General features: G+C 49.4%; 1 protein-coding gene across 3 annotated transcripts in view; it reads right to left on the bottom strand.

The window, feature by feature from the left end:
• Positions 1-1,311: 1,311 nt before the first annotated feature.
• Positions 1,312-21,328, bottom strand: part of ABAT (4-aminobutyrate aminotransferase) — an 86,089-nt gene continuing 66,072 nt past the window's right edge. For all 3 annotated transcript variants that reach the window (XM_070460667.1, XM_070460666.1, XM_020892304.2), the window contains 10 exons: positions 20,328-20,408; positions 19,656-19,748; positions 19,115-19,177; positions 18,087-18,150; positions 16,931-17,079; positions 14,235-14,372; positions 12,482-12,649; positions 10,615-10,761; positions 6,254-6,365; positions 1,312-4,572 (listed from right to left, as the gene is read on the bottom strand). In XM_070460667.1, coding sequence (XP_070316768.1) covers positions 4,451-4,572; positions 6,254-6,365; positions 10,615-10,761; positions 12,482-12,649; positions 14,235-14,372; positions 16,931-17,079; positions 18,087-18,150; positions 19,115-19,177; positions 19,656-19,748; positions 20,328-20,408 — 1,137 coding nt within the window. In that variant the 3' untranslated portion in view covers positions 1,312-4,450. The remainder of the gene's footprint in view (positions 4,573-6,253; positions 6,366-10,614; positions 10,762-12,481; positions 12,650-14,234; positions 14,373-16,930; positions 17,080-18,086; positions 18,151-19,114; positions 19,178-19,655; positions 19,749-20,327; positions 20,409-21,328) is intronic.

Here is a 21,328-nt window from a genome sequence, read left to right as displayed (position 1 = left end):
AGTCCTGTGATCCAAACCATACATTTTCCACGTGAGAAAAATAAGGGCTGTGTAGGGGTACGGAGATAGCTGGGTGCAGAAACGAGTCAGGAACCCACGATCCCTGCCTGGTTCCAGGTCAGGACACCAGGAGGACCGAAGAGGCAGACTGTTTTAGTTTCACAGGTGCTGACTCAGCATCTCTTCCCTGCTTTCCCACGCTGCACCTGCCTGTGGGCTGATTCCAACTGGTCCTTCACTTACCACCTCAAGTGGTGGCAGAAAGAAGGCAGTTGAATTGGTTTGGGGTGGGGCACAAGCATTAGGGGTTTTATAAAGCTCTTTAGGGCGACTCCAAAGTGCATCCAGTGTTGGGATTTCCCAGTGGCTAAGACTCCACGCTCCCAAGGCAGGGGGCCTGGGTTCGATCCCCTGGTCAGGGAACTAGATCCCACACAGCACAACTGAAAAAAAAGAAAAGATCTCACGTGCTGCAACTGGGACCTGGTACAGCCAACTAAATTAAAAAATATTAAAAAATGAAGCAGCACAAGGTATCTAGTGTGGACTGTCAGTGTCCTGGACTCTGTGAGTTCTGTGCTCGACCTCTCCCCATCCAACCCGTAACTGCTGTCCTGACCCGGCCACCTGGTCATCTCGATGGCCAGATTCCCACCTGGTCGTCCAGGCTCTCTTGTTCACAGGGGACACTCAGGGCATTCTTTCTAGAATGCATGTTGATTACCCCTTACCCCAGACCTTCGGTGGCTCCATCACTGTGTGGAAGGCCCAGCCTGGCCCAGAAGGCCCTCTGGATCCATGCCCTGCCTTTTTCTTTGGCCTGGTCTCCAGGCTCTTCCCATCTCCCCGTCTTTGTGATATAGTCATGCTGAATGCCACAGACCTGCCTGCCTCACCCAGCCTTCAGCTAGCTGTTCTTTTGGTCTGGAATGCCTTCTACCCCCTCCTCTGAGTCATTGGAGCAGTTCTCACTCAATCGTGAAGTTGAATTCAGGGCCTAACTTCCACCCTGCCTTGGGTCTATGCTTGGTTCACGAATAGCATCATCCTGTGTCCTGGTCCTTACACGGGCCCACAGCAGATGAGCTGAGGACCACGCCTTGTCCACCCCCAACACGTGGTATACCTTGGGTGAACTCTGATGAACTGAGTGGCCTCAGCAGGCTTCCTGAGCCCAAGGCAGATTTAACGCGGGCACAGAGTTCCCCCACGACATCCCGAAGAGGTATATCATATGTGCTTAATAAGAACCTGTCAAATGAGTCCTTACCAAAACCATTTCTAACCAAAAAGGCCACTTAAACGCAGGTGTTTCCATTATAAACATTTTGTTTTTAATTTAAGAATACTGATTAACACAGGAAACAGGTTGAATTCATGGAGTTGGGCATAGGGTCATCCATTACATTGTGACATGTTAATTTCTTTATCATTTATTGGCACTGTCAACAGAATACTGTAAACAAGATCACTTTGTATGCAGGTAAGTTGGCGAGGTTCCCTAGCTATGGTTTTCTACCATGAGCTGATATATAGATAGATACAGACACGTACAGATATATAGACAGATGAATGTTGTGCACAACTTTGCATGGTTACTGAGTGTCAGTAAAAATTATAAAAAAAACACCCATTTATAATAAAAGTGAGGATGTGCTAAGATTTGCTATTACTGGACCTCGTTTTTCTGCAAAAGGGATGAGATTTCCTAGCGACACGTACTAAACTCCATGGCACTAATGTGGGATGGATTCATTTCCAGACCACAGGTCACAAAAACTCTTCTGAACGGACTCTTCTGCACTAATGTGGGATGGATTTATTTCTGGACCATAGGTCACAAAAACTCTTCTGCACGGACTCTTCTGCACTAATGTGGGATGGATTCATTTCCGGACCATAGGTCACAAAAACGCTTCTGCACCTGTCTTCTGCTCTCCCTGTGTTCCACTAACCTCTGACAAGTTTCTTGAACACTGCTGAGAATCTTTATTTTGAAATTCTTCCAGCTAGACCCCCCACCCCCAAAAGAGGATGTCTCAGGAACTCACTCAGCCCTGAGTCAACGAGAACTGGCTGATAAATGGCTTAAAAAGTTTTCCAAGAAGTACCTTCCCTTGGTAAGGAGTGAATAAGTCTGGTCATGACCCTCCAGATTAAAAAAAAAAAAAAAAGATTTCATTTATCTGTCCATGCCCTATGGGGAGAGAACAAAATACTGGAGCCACTCTCCCCACCAAAGAGAGCCATGTTTCTGGTTGTGCACTGGCTTAAAAACCTTTTGGACTCCAGGAACCTCACTGTATGTTTGGATCCGATGCTAAGGTTCTCAAGAGAAAGCATATGTGAAGTATGGTTTGATTTGCATTTTGCTTGTTTGTTAAATAAGGCCTTGAATCTTGGGATATTGCCTGTGGAATCTGGATCCCCTGTGAAAGGTGTGAGGCTGTGAACAGATGTGTCTTTGCATATGCTGTTCCCTTTCTGCAACGCTTCCTTGCCTTGTCTGCTAGGTGAACTCTTACGCATCCTGCAAAACCCTGCTCAAATGTCACTTTCTCCTTGGACCCTCCTCTGACCCTTAGGTGGATCAGGTCACTCCCTCTGATTTCCCGATGTTCCCATACATACTGCATTGATTGTTGGTTTAAGAGTCTGTTGTTCCCAATGGGAGGGTGAGTCCCTTGAGAGCAGGGACTAGGTTTTATTTCACCTTTGGATTTCTAGTGCTTAGCGCTTGGCCTGGGACAGAGCAGGTATTTAATGCAAGTTTCATGAATGAATAACTGGATAAACAAATGAATCTACAAGTGAGTAAAAGCTGTGGAGAGAGGGAACTCCATTTAGCTGTCAGTGTGCATGCCCTGGGACAGAGCAGAGCTCCTTAAAAGCAAGATTAGCACAGAGTGCAGGATGTGGGGTGAACCAGTATTTATGGATCTGTCCGTGTTCTTGTTAAGCATGTGAGTTTGCCTTTCACTCTCGGCAAAGATAGGTTGATGACCAAATCTGCTCAACAGTGGAAGCGGGAAGAAAAAACCAAAGCACTTTGAGATCTTTGGATGATTAGTTACTAAAAGAGAAAAGTGCTGAATTGAGATTCTTGATCTGCCTGTTTCCCCAAAACTGTCAGCCAAAACAGGGGGAGACCCAAGTGGCTTCCTTTTGGACAGACTTCCTTCATCTACCTGCTAAACCACACCTCATTGTTCTAGGACGACCTGCTGCTCTGTTTTAGGAGCATCTGAAGTCAAATTAGTTGCAAAATTGCCTCACCTCCAGGAGAGACCCCCTTGAACCTCAGCCATCATCCAGTGAAGCCTCTAAACATCACCTGCCTGGTCCTCTCACACTCACACAAGGCAGGAAAACGTCTGACTCGGAGCAATGACGACACACGAATTGCCGCGCCCTGACAGGCTGTGTTTTCCTGCCTGGAGCTCTGCACTTATAATGTGTGACGCCTCCTGCAAGAAGAAACCTGGTCCTGTAACCAATTCCCTCTGACGGAGCAGCAAAGCCGTTCCTGGGGGGCTGCTCACATGTGGAGCAGAGGTGGATGAGCAAAAGCTAGAGAAAGGTTCCCCTCCGGACCAGGGGTCCAAAGTCAGACCCCAGATGCCAGGGGGACGGGAAGAGGGGGGTCTCTGCTGCCCCCGGCCTGGGCTGACACTCCCGGGGGTGTGTCCCAGGGTGATGGGCCACAGCTTTCTTTCCCAGGAGGGAGGGGACTTGGGGAATGAGGGTGGTGACTAAGACCTGTTGGTGATGCCGCCCAGAGATTCTCCCAGGACGAAGCCCCATCAAGGAGAGAATTCACAGTTTGGAGAGGCATCCCCAGATGCATCGGGGGAGTGGCCAGAAGACCCCCTTCCCACAGCCCGGAGCTCAGTCCCATGTCTCTGCCATCCGGCCTTCCCATGCTCTGTCCTGCCCATCACTGCACTGCCATGGGACATGCTCAGAGCTCCAGGGCCGGGAAGGGGGGTGAGGGGGACGTGAGTCTGTTTGCATAGGACAGGGGAGGGGGAACCAGCATCCTCCCCTCTCTGAATGTGTCACTCGAGTGGAACGGAACCCAGGAGTCCCGGCCGCCAGCCCCAGCAGCAGGTGTCATTCCCTTGACTGGCTTCCAAAGGTATTGTGGGGGTACCCGGGGGGCAGTTACATGGCCAGGACCCCTGGGGACCATCCTAAGACTAAGTCCAGGGCTCAAGCAGAATCTCTGAGCTGAAAATCAATGTGCGCCACCGGCTCCGCGGAGACGGAGACCCCAACCAGCCCCTCCCTGCCCCCAAGCCGCCAGAGACATCCCCTCCTCTTCACGAGTAACCCTCCAGTTTATGCCTTCACCTCTGAAACTTTGAGTGAAAACATGAATTAGGCGAACTAATCAATTGGACAACGGTTGAGGTCGGGCCGTCCTCAGAGCGCGGAGGAGAGGGCTTCTTTACTTGAAGTCGGCCAGGATGTCACTAAAGATGTTGAGGAACAGGTGGGCGTGGTGATCTCGGAAGACCAGAGTGGGGCGGAAGCGGACGGACTTGTCGCCACAGCCCCCCAGCATCAGGCCTGGAAGGAGAGGCATGGGGTGGGGGGGGTTAGGCGCTCAGGCTCAGAGTCACCTGCTGGGGGTCCCCCGGGGGGCAGTCACACAGGGGTGCTACCATCCATCTGGACTGTTTCATCCTTCCCCCAGGCACCCATCCAGCCTTCCTTCCTGTTCTCTCCCATCGCCCGGCTTGCCCACCCTTCTCTCTTCCCTCCCTCCCAACTGTGAATGCCAGCTCTGTTGCCCCAAACTCGCCCTGCTGATGGAGAAACCCTGAGATCAAGTCCCTGCCTTCCGGGAACTCGGTGCGGCAGGGAGAGAAAATAGGTAAAGAGCTAAATGACAGCGCTTCCCTGGTGGTCCAGTGGTTAAGAATTGGCCTACAGTGCAGGGGACACAGGTTCAATCCCTGGTCCAGGAAGATCCCACATGCCACGGAGCAACTAAGCCCATGTGCCACGCGTGCTCCAGAGCCCGTGCTCCGCCACGAGAGAGGCCAGCACAGTGAGAAGCCCCTGCACCACGCGGCTAGAGAGTAGCCCCTGCTCCCCACAACTAGAGAAAGCCTGAGTGCGGCCAGAAGTAACTGAATAAATGCAATTATGGAAAAAGAAATAAATTACAAAAGTGTGGGCAGGTCAGCATGGCCAAGAGACAGCATCTGCGTATTATCTTTTTTTAGCATATGGGATCTTAGTTCCCCAACCAGGGATGGAATCTGTGGTCCCAGCAGTGAAAGTGCTGAGTTTTAACCAGTGGACCACCAGGGAGTTCCTGGAATCTGCTTATTTTATTTTAAAAATCTATTTATTTATGGCCTGCGGGAATCTTAGTGTCCTGGACCAGGGACAGAACCTGTGCCCCCTGCATGGGAAGCACAGAGTCTTAACCACTGGACCATCAGGGAATCCCCATAATGTACTTATTTTAAAGGGTGACTTCACCTTTGACTAGATGGGGGTCCTTGCCTAGGTTGCACAGTGTCTGAGACTTGTTTTTTTCATTCTCAAGAGATGAATTACCCTACCCTTCAGGGTTGCTGCTGGGATCCTCTAAGATGGTCCACATGAAAGATACCAGCTTAGTCACCTAGCAGGCACTCTGATCTCCCCCACTGAAAACTTTCAGGGCTCCCATAGCTCTCAGGAGAAAGTCCGGAACCTTGAACATCATCCACCTGAACCTGATTCACCCGCCGCTGCCTCTGTCGCTTGTCACACTCTAAGCCCCATCTCACCCAGCTAAAGGAACACCTCCCTCTCTCTGCCCAAAATGCTCCTCCTCACCTTCTTCACCTGGCCAACTGCAATTCATCCAGCAAAATGCCACTTCCTCCAGGAAGCCTTCCCTGACTTCCTGGATATTTTCCCCAGCTATTTTCTCTCTAGCTCCTTTTCTTCCATCCTAGGACTTAAAACTGTAATAGACTGTTTCTGAAATATTCTCTTTGATGTCACCCCTTCCTGCTAGACTGAAAGCTCCTTGAAGGAAGGTTTCCTGATCCTTTCCAGCATAGGAACCACTTACCTCAGGGAATATCGTCACATGAATCAACATACAAAGAAAGCTCCCTGATAACTTTCTCTTCTTTTGAGAAAGGAGATTGAGACTATTTTTAGTCCTGTGAAGGTTCACCTTCTGTGCCCCCACTGGGCCCCCGACCAGGAACTGTGGTCACTTCCCCCCACCTGGCTGTCTTACCTTTGTTTCTGGCTATTGAAATGAGTTTATTCCGCACGGATTCATCTGGAGTGTCGAAGGAGCAGAAGGTGCCTCGCCCTCTGACTCTGCTGATAAGCTGGGGGAACCGGGCCTGCAATCGGGAGACAAGGCCGGCATCAGTGCAAAGGAAAGCAAGACTTCTCTGGTGGTCCAGGGGTTAAGAATCCGCTGCCAGTGCAGGGGACATGGGTTCCATCCCTGGTCTGGGAAGATCTCATGTCCTGCAAGGCAGCTAAGCCTTGTGCACCACAAGGACTGAGGCCTGCATCCTAGACCCCGTGCTCTGCAATAAGAGAAGCCACTGCAATAAGAAGCCTGCACGCTGCAACTAGAGGTGAGCCCCTGCTCAGAGCAACCAGAGCAAAGCCCACGCGCAACAAAGACCCAGGTCAGTAAAAAAGAAAAAAGCCAAGGCAGCCATCAGTCCCCGTGGACCTCACGGCCACTCGGCTCAGGGCAGGGACAGCCTCAGAACAACAGGATCCTTGCAGGACCTGGCCGGCTCTGACACGTCCACACTCCAGCACTGACAACTGCAACGGGGGCCCAGCTGTCCCCCCAGGGGACGAAGAAGTGCCTGACATTTCCCCTGCCACCCTGGCAACGGGGGAAGGAATGGGCAGCAGAAGGGAAGGTCCTTCTGCTTCCATCCTTCCCAGAGGCTTTTTCTAGCACCTGCTCCCACCCAGCCTCAGTCTAAATGCAAATCCAGTCCAAGAAAAGAAAAAGAAATCCCCCTTCAAGCTACTTGCACCACAGTTGGAGGGGCTCAGCTGTCGCAGCAGCCACACTTAACCCCTTCAGCGTCTGCCATCAGGCAGACCTGGGTTTAAAGCTCCCCATTCCCATCCAGAAAATGAGAATTATATTTTTCTAACTTCAACTTGTCCTGGCTTAGAGGTGCCAGAAAAACATACAGGACACCCAGATAAATTTCAAATAAGCAACTTCTTTTCTTTTTTAACTTTATTTATTTTTGGCTGTGTTGGGTCTTCCTTGCTGTGTGAGCTTTTCTCTAGTTTCGGTGCATGGAAGGCTACTCTCTACTCGTGGTGCGTGGTTTTCTCATTGTGGTGGCCTCTCTTGCTGCCGAGTACTGTAGGGAATATGCTATGCACAGGCCTGTACTATAATTAACAGGGCTTCTTTGAAAAATAAGAATGACTTTCTCATCACCCCCAGGCAAAGGGCTGGGAGCAGTAAAAAGTACATCGTGGAAAAACATCTTGAAAACAAGATGTTGAAGTACTGATGTGACTGATGGAAAGCCATTAGTGACTGTTACCAGAGCCTTGAGGGAGTTGCTGAGAAAGGACGTCACTAGCCGAAGGGCTAAACAGTCATGAAAGGCCTGAAGGCTTGACATTGAGGACTGTGCATTGTATATCTTTATCCCCGATCTGAGATTGTAAAGAACAGATATCTCTAGAGCACGTACAAGGAAAGGAAAAAGGAAAGTGAAATCGCTCAGCTGTGTCTGACTCTTTGCGACCCCATGGACTGTAGCCTACCAGGTTCCTCCGTCCATGGGATTTTCCAGGCAAGGGTACTAGAGTGGGTTGCCATTTCCTTCATTGGAAGGACTGATGCTGAAGCTGAAACTCCAATACTTTGGCCACCTGATGCGAAGAGCTGACTCATTTGAAAAGATCCTGATGCTGGGAAAGATTGAAGGTGGGAGGAGAAGGGGACGACAGAGGATGAGCTGGCTGGATGGCATCACCTACTCGATGGACATGAGTTTGAGCAAACTCTGGGAGCTGGTGATGGGCAGGGAAGCCTGGTGTGCTGCAGTCATGGGGTCACGACTGAGCGACTTAACTAACTCTTGTTGCGGAACACGGGCTGTAGGCAGGGAGGCTTCAGCAGTCGCGGCTCCAGGGCTCTAGAGCACAGGCTCAGTAGTTGTGGCGCATGGACTTAGTTGCTCCAACATGTGGGATCTTCTCAGATCAGGGTGGAACCCACGTCTCCTGACTTGGCAGGCGGGTTCTTTACCGATGACCCACCAAGGAAGCCCCTGACAAGCAACTTCTAATTTTTCAGTGTAAGTATGTCCCAAACATTGCATGGGATATATTTGTGCTAAAAAAAAAATTAGTTCCCATCTTTTAAATTTAACTGAGAGTCCTGTATTGTAATTTGCTAACTCTCACATCCCTATCCGGGGAGGAGGAAGTTGGTCCCTGAAGCTCCTACCTCTTCCCTCTGACGGAAACCAAGTCTAGTACTTGCCTTTCTCCCCTGGGCTTTGGACTTGTGAAATTTAAATGTAACTGCAGGATCCTGCATTTATTTTCCCTTAAAATGCAGTAATCGTATTCTGAGGATTAAATGAGATAATGCACTTAACACAATGCTTGGCACAGAGCAAATTTTCAATTGAAGGAAAAGTGATTTTAAAAAGGATGATGTCTTTGATCATGTCAGAGGTGAACACTGGCAAAGAACATGGACTTTGAAGGTCACCAAAATCAGGTTCAAACCCCAGTGGAAGTCCTCCTTGGTGGTCCAGAAGCTAAGACTCCACACTCCCAATGCTGGGGGCCTGAGTTCCATCCCTGGTTGGGGAACTAGATTCCACGTGCTGCAACTAAAGATCCTGTGTGCTGCAATGTAGAGCAGTGCAGCCAAATAAATAGATACATTTTAAAAAGAAAGAAAGAAAGAAAAGGCACAGTAGAAGCTGTGTAGCTTTGGACAAGTTAATAACCCTCCACCCCTCAGTTTCCTCATCTGTAAAATGGGGCTAACAGTGGTGTTTACATCAGTAACATTACTGTTGGACTTAACCAGGAATGCATGAGGCCCCCTGTTAGAGGACGTGGCCAGAGCAGGGTCTCAATCACTGGAGGCTGTTCTCACTACTGTCCCTTCTCCCTTCAACATCAACAGCACTGTTGGCATCACCATCATCATCAGTGGTTCTGCTGAGCTCACCAGGGGCCAGATGCTTCAAGCCCCCGGAGCAAGGGAAGGCTCTTTCTGTCCAGACATCTGGGGAGGGTCAGCTCTCCTCCTAACTACTGGGCTGGACTGGCCAGTCCTGGAGACACTGTGGTTCCTCCCAGTAACATCTCCCACCCTCAAATCTAGGGGAGTGTGTTGTGCAGGGAAGAGACACAACAAAGGCAGATAATTGTAAAAGAGAGCTCTACTGTCCAATGAGGTGGCCACATATGGCTGTTGAAATGTGAGTTCAAATTGGGATGTGCCTTAGGTGACTCAGGGCAGGAGGAGAAGGGGGCAACAGAGAATGAGATGGTTGGATGGCATCACTGACTCAATGGACTTGACTTTGAGCAAACTCTGGGAGATAGTGAAGGAAAGGGAAGCCTGGTGTGCTGCAGTCCATGGGGTTGCAAAGAGTAGGACATGACTTTGTGACTGAACAACTAAATGTAAAATACATACTGGGTTTCAAAGACTTATGAGAAGAATGTGAAATATCATGGTATTTTCTATATTGATGGCATGTTGAAATAATATTTTAGATATGATGGGTCAAATTATTCAAATTAACTTCACCTCCTTCTTTTTAACTTTTACTATGGCTACTAGGACCTTTGAAATTATGTGTATAGCTTACAATCTTGATTGTAAGCAAAACTGATGCTTTTGAATTGTGGTGCTGGAGAAGACTCTTGAGAGTCCCTTGAACTGCAAGGAGATCAAACCAGTCAGTCCAAAAGAAAGTCAATCCTGAATATTTATTGGAAGGACTGATGCTGAATCTGAAACTCCAGTATTCTGGCCACCTGATGTGAAGAACTGACTCATTGGAAAAGACCCTGATGCTGGGAAAGACTGAAGGCAGGAGAAGGGGACGACAGAGGATGAGATGGTTGGATGCCATCACCGACTCGATGGACATGAGTTTGAGCAAGCTCCAGGAGATGGTGAAGGACAGGGAAGCCTGGCATGCTGCAGTCCACAGGGTCACAAAGAATCGGACACGGCTGAACGACGACAGGAGCTTGCAATCTGTCCCCCTGGAGAGCACCGCTATGGAGTGACCAGGGTGTAGAAGATGATCCAGGGGAGGGAACAGGCGGCGCACGGGTGGGAAGGAGAGAGGAGAGTTGGGGCAGTTTCTCAAAGGAGGGATGTCTGAACTCAGAGGAGGATGTTAGAAGAAAACTTGGAGCTCAGGAGCCAGGAACAAGGTTGGAAATGAGGAGTAGGAAGGTGCTCCCTACAGAAATGGCACAGCCCACTCAGAATCGCTGGGGCAGTGGGTGCGATGTCACCCTGAAGGGCTCAGCTGTTGCCCTGGGGGCCGTGGGGAGCTGTGGGTGGGGGTCTTGGAGGGCCGGGGTTGGGCGTGGGTGGCGGAGTACCTGGAGGTCGAGCAGCCCCGTGAGCAGGACCTTCCCAGCGTGGGCTGCGTTGTTCAGCAGGTCCTCTTGCTTGATGACGTTGATGACCTCGGCCAGCAGCAGGTTCTTGGACGGGTCCCCCAGCCACGTGTTGAAGATCCGGTAAGGCTAGAAGGAGACACGGGGTATCAGGAAGGTTCCAGACGTACCCTCAGACACACTTCTCCCCGTTTAAGAGGAGAGAGATCAACTCAGCAAGCAGATGCTAAGGGCTGGGAGGATAATACATGGTCTCACCAAATTTTCTCCATCACAGCAACCTTATAGGTCTTACACATGTGTGCTAAAGTTGCTTCAGTCGTGTTTGGCTCTTTGCGACCCCATGGACTGTAGCCTGCCAGGCTCCTCTGTCCACGGGATTCTCCAGGCTGGAATACTGGAGTGGGTTGCCATGCTCTCCTCCAGTGGATCTTCCCGACCCCGGGATCGAGCCTGCATCTCCTGTACTGAGGTAGATTCTTTACCGCTGAGCCACTGAGAAAGCCCTGTGGGTCTTAGGTATGTACGTGTGTGTTAGTTTCCCAGTCGTGCCCGACTCTTTGCGACCCCATGGACTACAGCCCACCAGGCTCCTCTGTCCATGAGATTCTCCAGGCAAGGATACTGGAGTGGGTTGCCGTTCCCTTCTCCAGGGGATCTTCCCAACCCAGGGATCAAACCCAGGTCTCCTGCACTCAGGCAGATTGTTTACCGACTGAGCTACAAGGGAAGTCCTTGTGGGTCTTATAGTTACTACTATTAGGAACACCAACTCATCCAGGCCCTGGAAAACCCCTCAGCCCTGGGGAAACTGAGACAGCTGGCTCCTCATCACCACGACTCTTCTTTTTATAAAGGATGAGCTGGGGTTCTGAGAGGTTAAGGGGTCTGTCTGTGGAAACACAGCGCTTTGGTGGAGTCAGGAGTGGACTGACGGCAGCCTGACCCTTAAAGGCCGCTTGCTTTACTACTCTTTCCGGCACCCGTGCAGCCCAACTGAAACACACTGCCCCCCGCCCCCCTGCAGTTAAGAGTGGCCGCGCGAACAGATCTCAGGCAAAAGCGGTAGAAACAGAAACGTTGTGGGATTTCTGGGAAGGCTGCATAAAGACGAGAAGTGGGCCACTTTGTCCTGGCCTCCTTTTTCCTTCCTACTGCCTCGAGCTGAAACTTGAGGGCTGGAGCCCAAGTAGCCATTTTGGATCATGAGGTGACCTTGAGGGTAGAAGCTACATGCAGGAATGATGGAAGGAGGGACCCTGGGCCCTTGATGACTCTGTGTGTGTGTGTGTGTGTGTGTGTGTGTGTGTGTGTGTGTATGAGAGAGAGAGAATCTATATGTACATATGGCATTCCAGTAAAATGGTTAAGAGCAAGAGCTCTGGCTTTATATCTTGACTTGGTCACTTAACCGGCTGTGTGACCTTAAACAACTTACTTAACCTCTCTGTGCCTGATTCCTCATTAGCAAAATGGCAGAGAAAAACAACATTTACTTGGTTAGATGTTGTAAGGATTAGAAGTACAAGCAGAGTATTTAGAACTGGGTCAGAGACAAAGGCTCTGTTCACGGCAGCAGCTATTGACAATATTTTTGCTTGTGCACAGAGAGAAAAATTAGAAGCCTGATGATAGACTGCTATAAAGTCAACCCTGCAGAGAGAGCTAGGGTGACTGTAACCATTGCCTTTAAACTAGGTTGATGAGAAATAAGGCTTCGGAAACTTCTGTGAGACATTAGGTATTTACTGAGTGCCTTGTTGGTGAGAAAGAAGCAGTTAAGAGAAAACAACGCCCCCTGCCCTGGAAAGCAAAGATGGGGGGGCAGGCACGCAGGGTCCCCACTCACAGCGTTGGGCCTCAACTCCTCCTTGTGGAAGAAGCCCCCGGTCATCATCTTCTTGCTGAAGGTCATCACGTCCGCCGGGTCATCCAAGCCCCAGTGCTCGTGGGCCCAGAACTTGCCAGTGCAGCCTCCTCCAGTCTGGACCTCGTCCACCAAGAAGGCACAGCCATGCTGGCGGAGGCGGGGTTAGGGAGAGATGAACACTGTGCACACCTGCCCACTTTGGGCCCGCCCACCTTGGACCCAGATCCCCGAATCCAGCCCAAGAGCCACTGCTTTCTGAACCTCACACCTAGCCGGTGTTCTCAGGCTGTGCAAAACCAAACCAAGGCTTAGGAAGTCAGTTCCTGCAGGGCTGTGTCTGCACGTGGCCTCCCACTGACCAACTGGAACAAAATCGGAACACCAAATGCTCCTTGAACCACTGGCTTTGGTCCCTGAGCAGGCCAACGTGCTCAGATGGAGGCGTGTCCCAGTTGTAAGGCAGCCCCGTTTCCCAAACTTCAGATGCCATGTTTGCCAGCTCTGCTCAGCACCCAGACTATTATTATTATTGGTCTTATTTTTTTTCTTTTTTAAATTTTGGCCACACAGTGCTGTAGGCAGGATCTTAGTTCCTGGAACAGGGATTGAACCCCTGCCCCTTCAGTGAAATCACAGAGTCCTAACCAGGAGACCACAAGGGAAGTCTACCTGGACTATTATTTACTTAGCATCTGTGTTTAGATCAATTTTTAAAACCTTTATCCATAAACTGACTGCTTGGATGGGCCAGCTATACATGCAAGACACATTAAAATAGATATGCGGGCATGCTAAATGCTTCAGTTGTGTCCTACTCTTTGCAACCCTGTGGACTGTAGCCGGCCAGAATCCTCTGTTCATGGGATTCTCCAGGCAAGAATACTGAAGGGGGCTGTCATTCCCTTCTCCAGGGGATCTTCCCGACCCAGGGATCTAACCCACATCTCTTATGTCTTCCTGCATTGGCAGGCAGGTTCTTTACCACTAGGGTCATTTGAAAGTGAAAGTTGCTCAGTCATGTCTGACTCTTTGAGACCCCACCCCCCCTTGGAATTCTCTAGGCTAGAATACTGGAGTGGGTAGCCTTTCCCACTCCAGGGGATCTTCCCAACCCAGGGATCGAACCCAGGTCTCCCGCATTGCAGGCGGATCCTTAACCAGTTGAGCCACAAGGGAAGCCCACAGGGTCATCTAGGAAGCCGAAAATAGACATGATATTAAAATAAAGTTTGTTCATTTGGTTTCTGTGGAGAGTTTGGTTCTGTGGGCTGAAAGATGAGGTAGGATCCCTTCAAAGAAAAGGGACGAGGGGGCTGAGGCTTTCCCTGGGATGTTCTCTTGTTTGGGCATTCCCTAAGATGGAACCTGCCTGCAATGCAGGAGACCTGGGCTTGATCTCTGGGTGGGGAAGATCCCCTGGAGTAGGAAATGGCAACCCACTCCAGTATCCTTGCCTGGAGAACCCATGGACAGAGGAGCCTGGCGGGCTACAGTCCACGGGGTCGCAAGAGTCAGACACGACTTAGCAACTAAACCACCACCACCAACTAAGACGGCAGGTTAGAGGCTGACTTTGGAAGAAGATTTTAGGGAAGAATTCCCTGTACTGCCGTCAGCCTCAAGTTTTCTATGCACCAAGCCCACAGGTAGCCTGTGAACATCTGGAAGTTTACAAGGAGTCCAGGCTCATCTGTTTGCTCTGGAAAACCAACTAAATGGCCCCAGCACTGACCTTCCTGGAGATGTCTCTCAGCTTCCGGAAGAAGTCGTCCGATGCGTGGTTGTCTCCGCCCTCAGACTGGATGGGTTCCACAATGATGCCGGCCACCGTCCGCTTCTTCTTCCGGTATTTCACGATCAGGTCCTCCACCTGGATTCCAAAGCGGGACCGGGACAAGGGCTCGTGGGGGGCAGTCCCCAAGGAGGATGGGCATGGGGGGTGCTGTGGACCCCTGGGAGTTATGTTGAAGATGTCATGGTGTCTTATCATTAGAATATACAGTGGAGAAAAGACAGTCTCTCTTTAGCGAGTGGTGCTGGGAGAGCTGGACAGCCGCACGGCAGTCAGTGATGTTAGAACACAGCCTCATGCCACACACAAAGTGAACTCGAAATGGCTTAGGGACTTAGACGTAGACACGACACCACAAAACTCCTAGGACAGAGCAGAGGCAAAACATTCCCTGACATAAATTTTAGCAACATTTTCTCAGGTCAGTCTCCCAGGTAATAGAAATAAAAGCAAAAATAAATAAGTGGGACCTAATCAAATGTATAAGCGTTTGCATAGCGAAAGAAACCGTAAGCAAAACAAAAAGACAACCAATGAACTGGGAGAAAATACTTGTAAATGATGCAACAGACAAGGGCTCAATTTCTAAAATATACAAACAGCTCACATAACTCAGTGAAAACCAAATGACCCAATCAAAGAATGGTCAGGAGGCCTAAATAGACATTTCTCCAAAGAAGGCATACAGATGGCCAACAGGCACATAAAAAGATGCTCAACATTACTAATTATTAGAGAAATGCAAATCAAAAGTACAGTAAGTTACAACCTCACACCAGTCACAGTGGCCACCATTAAAAGTGTACAAATAATAAATGCTGGAGAGTATGTGGAGAAATGAGCACCCTTCTACCTTAAAATCATTAAAAAAAACATTGAAGTGTAGTTAATTTACAATGTTGTGTTAGTTGCCGGTATAAAGCAAACTAAGTTACACACACACACACACACACACACACACACATATACATATTCTTTTTCAGATTCTCCTTCCCTATAGGTCATTACAAGAAAAAAAAGTTTTTAACTGTTAACAGTGATGGAGTAGTAAGAAAAGCACCTGATTTTCCCCAAGTGGTTATATTTCTTGGAGTCTTGTTCTAAAATAGGCATCATCTTATAAATAATTAAGGAATAGTAATTGTGATACTTCATTAATAATTTAATAATTATACTTAATTTAAAAAACCCAAACCACATACCCAGATAGTAACAAGGGCAATCTTTCTCTGTGATGCAGAATGAAAGAAAAATCATCTATGTGAATGATGTAATTCTGGTCTCTGCCTCGCCAATGACCCCAAGGAAGTTGTAAGATGCTTTTCTTTGCTTTCAGAGTGTCATTTGCAATTTGTCATCGCATGACTATTTTCTCGTTTATTTGTCCAGCACTGTGTTTCTGACTAATCTGCACTTTCTGATAGGATGCAAAGAGACACACGTCTGTCCAGCACTTGGAATGCAGCTGGTCCAAAATGAGATGTGCTTTATGTCTAAAATACACCCAGTAGTTTGAAGGTTTAACACAAAAAAAGAATATAAAACATCTCATCAATAATTTAAAAATATTAATGACATATTGACACAGTAATGTTTGGGATACACTGGGTTCAAAAAATGTTATTAAAATTAATCACCCAGGTCCTTTCACTTTTTAAAAATGTGATGACTAGAAAAAAATATGACGACTGTGGGGACATGTGGCTGGTCTTATTTTGCTTGGACTCCATCATCTTGCTTCTTTTATTTACCACTAAATAGCCAGGTGGCTCAGAGGTAAAGAATTTGCCTGCAATGCAGGAGTTGTGGGTTTGATCCCTGGGTTGGGAAGATCCTCTGAAGCAGTAAATGACAACCCACTCCAATATTCTTGCCTGGGAAATCCCATAGAGGAGCCAGGCAGGCTACAATCCATAGGGTTGCAAGAGTCAGATACGACTTAGCGACTAAATCACCGCAACAACGAAATACCTAGCACCTAGCTTCACACCTACTAGGTGAAACCTATTAATTCAAAAGAAAGATGTGGGTAAGAGGCAAACCAGCCTTATTTGAGCTCAAATCCAAATCTGATGAGTGATAGCCACTCCCCACCTGCCCCCTCAAACAACAGAATCCTTTCAACGTCTTAAATGGAACCCTAATATCTGGGACAGATCAAGTGGGGGCTGTTGGTTGAAGTGAAGGTGTGGTGACCAGAGATGCCCATCCTTAGTCCCTCCCCCACCTCCTGCAACCTCCAGGGCTCCCCCCAGAGCCCCAGGATTCTGGAGAAGACTGACACAGTGGACTAGAGGATCCCCTGGAATCAGTTTTCCTATGAGCTGTCCCATAGTCTTTCCATCAGTTCATATTCTCTTACTCTGGAGTCAGTGAAGCTTGTCCCCAAAGAAACTTAAATGATACAGAAGTGGGTACCAGAAGCCGGGTGGTGGAGGCTGGGTGGCAAAACCAGTGTCTCGTTACCTTTCCTAACATGGAACATTGGGACACGTGGCTCCCTATCCCTCTGTCCCAGCCAGGGAGTGCCACATGGATCCCCAGACACTGTGTGTATTCCTCTTATCTGGGCTAATTCTTGGGGTGCTGAGGGTCAGGACGGGGTGTTGAGAGGACCAGGAGGGTCCGGGTGTTACCTCTTCTAGACAGCGGGCCTCTTCTTGTTGGTTCTCTTTCACAAACTCTTCCAGAGGATATTTCAGCCGTGGGAACGGTGCGATGGGCCAGTCGAAAGAGGGGATGTCGATCTTGTGAATGGCTTTGGAGTGCGTGGTTGCTAAGCAACCTAAGCCCAGCAGAACAGAAGAGGAGAGGTTGACTCGGGGAAGGAGGGTGGACTGTTTTTTTTTGTTGTTGTTCTTTAGAATTTCAAAGTTTGTGAACTTATTAAATTTCATGTTTTGGATCACAGAAAATTAAGATTGGGCTTCTCATAAACAGAATTAACACATCTATCCATTACTTCATTACATCACCAATTCATTACATCATTATGTGACCGACTCAATGGACATGAATTGGAGCAAACTCTGGGAGGTAGTGAAACCTGGTGTGCTGAAGTCCATGGGGTTGCAAAGAGTCAGACACTACTTAGTGACTGAACAACAACAACAAATCCATCACACGGTCTCTCTAAACTTTCATGAATGGTTTTAATCACAGTAGTTATAAAAACTTTCGGGCAGGTCAAGATGTACTCTTAATTCTCGAAGTCTTTATCTAATTATTAGATTTTTTTGAAGGCAAAGATTGTACTTTTTTCATTTCAGAACTGCTGTGCCTTCAGTGAATGGTACCTTCAATAAAGTAGGACTCCAGCAAATGCTTTTAATTTATTTTTAAATTTACTTTTTAGTTGGAGTAAAATTGCTTTATAATATTGTGTTGGTTTCTGCCGGACTGTTTTTGAGAATGATATGGGGCAGCCTGGGGAGACCCGGTGCCCGCAGAACCCCAGTTCTGGGAACATCCTGAAGCTAAAGGCGCACGCTTGTGTCTTTGTGTGTGTGTATGTGTCGATGCTTTCTGATTTATCACAGACTAATTCTTTGAAGGCAGAGAGGCGAGTGTTTAAATCCTAGCTCTGCCACTGAATGGCCTTGAATGTTCCTTCCCTTGCTGAGCCTCAGTTTCCACATCTGCGAAGTGGGAACAGCCACCCCTTGTCTGCAGGGAGTGGTGTGCAATCAAGGAGACCATAAGCGGAAGCTGCTATGCCCGCTCAGAGGCAGCGATCACTGTGTTGTTGTTATTACCCTACCTGCTGCCTCCGGATCCCACGGCCCTCCTTACCCATGGTCCTCCCGTGGAAAGCACCCATGAAGGAGAGAATGCTGTAGTCGGGGCACCCGGGGGCCTGGAACCAGGAAACAGCCATTGGTCAGGACTGTGAGCCAGGGACCTAGACGGCTGCCCGCGTGGACCTCGAGGAGTATGAAGTCTCAGGAGAACCAGGGGTCCCCTTGCAGGTGGAAGTCACAAACTGGACACCAGAGGTCAATATCCAGCCTGTGGATTTTTTTTCTTTTTTTTAAATCAAGAGGTTTCATGAGATACATTTCTGAACTTCTGTCTTCTCCCAAGTTCTGCATCACGGGCGCCCATCTTTCTCGGCAAGCCTGAAGGTGGGTGGGCGTGCTGCCCCAGGGCCCCCACCACCCCCTTTCTCCTTTCCATCACCACTCCGGCCGGCCATCGACGGGCTCTTCCAGCTCCTCCCAGCCCCCCTCCTTTCCCTGGTTCGGTGGCTCTGGTTCCCACAGCCCGTAGATGGGCCAGGTGTGGGGGTGGTACCTGCCTCCCATGACGTGATGCTGAGCTGGGCCCCTCACAGGACACGCCCAGGCTTTGGACCAGCAGGATGGGAGGAAAGCCAGCTTTCCCTGGCCCTCCAGGGCTGACCCTGGGCGCAGGAGGAATTCACGAATGCCTAGGCCTCTCCTGGCCCTAAGCAAACGGCACAGCAGCACTGCCTTCTGACCTTCCACTTGGCAAGGAAATCAGACCTGCCTCCAGGTGACTCAGGAAGAGCCGCTGGGGACATTGCAGAGGCCACCTTGGGGGCCCCTGAGTCTCTGGGAGGTTGACCTGGCTCAACTCCACTGGGTCCCCAAGACTCCCAGGGAAAACCATCACCTTCTCCCAAAAACTCCAGCATACCCTCTCGTCGTTTTCCTTTGTTCATCTCCAAATGGGATATGAGATGCAGCTGGTTTTATTGCACTTCACAGATGTTGCATCTCTTTTTACAAACCGAGACGACCCTCCGACTTGAGGAGGACAGGACCCCACACACGGGGCGGAGCGGGTGCTGGGCTCACCTGGTTGACCATGCACGTCTCCAGCTCCTCTTTGGAGAAACTTGACTGGCCTCTTTCCTTGCCCTGACAAAATGGAACAGAAAAGATTCTCAGAGATGCCCTGGGGCAGGGAGAGCTGCCGCTCTGCACGCACATCTAGGCAATGAGGGGATGCTTTCTCAAGAGCTGCTCACACATGTTGATGTTACACGTTTGGATGGAGGCACAAGACTGTTCACAGTGCTTGCGATGAAATAGATGGACGGATAAGGCTCATCCCTGTTCTATTGGCAACAGTGAAGATCTGTGAGATGGTATGTTATTCCAAGCACACTGGGGAGGTTTTGTACCATTCTCTGCTGGGATATTCAGAAAGGCTTGACTAGCCAGTGGCCCTCCCTGGATTTTGGACATGGTCACTGATGTCCAATATTCTGGCCAACTGGGGTGAATAATTGGACAAGGATTGAGTGTGCGGCTGGGGGTTGAGGAGCCTTTGTGTGTGTGTGTGTGTGTGTGTGTGTGCGCGCGCATGCATACACATGCATGCCCCAAACCTCACCCGGTACCACATGAAGATGGTCTTGAAGGCGTTCTCGTTGGAGCAGGAGCCGCAGGCCATCGTGATGAGCTGGGACATCCCTTTGGGAGCCACCTGTGGGGAGGGAAACAGTCGTGGGCTCCCCTCTCCCTCCTCCCTCCAGCTGGGCCGCTACATGCGGGCAGGGAACCAGGTATGGAGTCCTGGACACAGTCAGACTGGGAGGGTGAGTGAGAAGCCCAGAAGGGCCTGGGGGCTGGAGGCCAGAGAGGAGAAAAGGTAAATAAAGCCCATAGGTCCCTCCTGATGGCCCTCCCCGCCACCGCCTGCACATTTTACAGGTGGGAAGTCAGGATTCAGAAGGACACTGATCGTTGTGGCCACTGAAACCCAAAGTCAGGGAGGGCCCATGCTAATTTAAGTTCCACTGAGTTCCCTTTCCCCCTACCCCACCCCCCAGCACACGAGGGATCCCAGCTTTTCTTGCAAGGAAAAATTTAAAAAGACTCATCCTGAAAGAAACAGCAGGAAGAGTGAGACTAATGCAGAAACACCCCATCCTTAATTGCTATGGGTATCAACCCTTTCCTTCCCAGCTACTCTGGCCTCCTGGAGATCAGAGCCAAGGGCTAGCGGTGGGGAAGGTGGAGGTGGGTCCTCACACTGGCGGTCTGTCTCCGGGGACTCACTCACCGAGAGCAGGGACTCTCGGAGCTTCTCCACAAAGTTCTCCGGAGGAAGGATTCCCAGGGCAGGTCTGTTGATGAACGTGCTCTGCAAAAAACCCAGAGTGCCAGCCGTGATTTCTTGCGTAACCCGGGTCCCACCCACCGGCGATGGTTTTCAGAGTGGGTGTGTTTCACACCTCCAGGAATGACAGATTCTCCTGCACTGTTAGAGAAATCCACTAGGATGGCTCTGGGTTGAAAACAAAGTGTCAGTTTCTTGGCTGGGGTACTGCACTATCACTATAAAGAAAGAATTGATGCTAAAGAATTGATGCTTTTGAACTGTGGTGCTGGAGAAGACTCTTGAGAGTCCCATGGACAGCAAAGAAATCAAACCAGTCAATCCTAAACAAAATCAACCCTGAATATTCAGTGGAAGGACTGATGCTGAAGCTCTAATACTTTGGTGAGCTGATGTGAAGAGCTGACTCACTGGAAAAGACCCTGATGCTGGGAAAGACTGAAGGCAGGAGGAGAAGGGGGTGGCAGAGGATGAGATGGTTAGATAGCATCACCAACTCAATGGACATGAATTTGAGCAAACTCCTGGAGACAGTGAAGGACAGGGAAGCCTGGCATACCAGTCCATGGGGTTGCTAAGAGTAGGACACGACTTGGCGACTGAACAACACCAAAAAGTTTTATTTAAGAGGATGCCTTGACAGCAGCCTCACATTGACAAACTGCCTGCCTGCTTTTCCAAAGATTCCCAGCACGCCTTAGAGCCTGTGCTCTGCAACAGAAGAAGCCCCCACAATGGGAAGCCCGTACACTGCAACTACGGTCTCCCCTGCTCCCTGCAACCAGAGAAAGGCCTGCACAGCAGTGAAGACCCAGCACAGCCAAAAATATAAACAATAAATACAATTATTTTAAAAATTAGCAAATCAATTTGAAATTAAAAAAAAATTTTTTTAAGTTTTATTTATTTTTTGGCCCCACTGGGTGGCTTGTGAGATCTTAGTT

The sequence above is a fragment of the Odocoileus virginianus genome, chromosome 33 (assembly GCF_023699985.2).
Source record: "Odocoileus virginianus isolate 20LAN1187 ecotype Illinois chromosome 33, Ovbor_1.2, whole genome shotgun sequence".
Taxonomy (NCBI): domain Eukaryota; kingdom Metazoa; phylum Chordata; class Mammalia; order Artiodactyla; family Cervidae; genus Odocoileus; species Odocoileus virginianus.
This window is presented reverse-complemented; position numbering and strand designations above follow the sequence as displayed.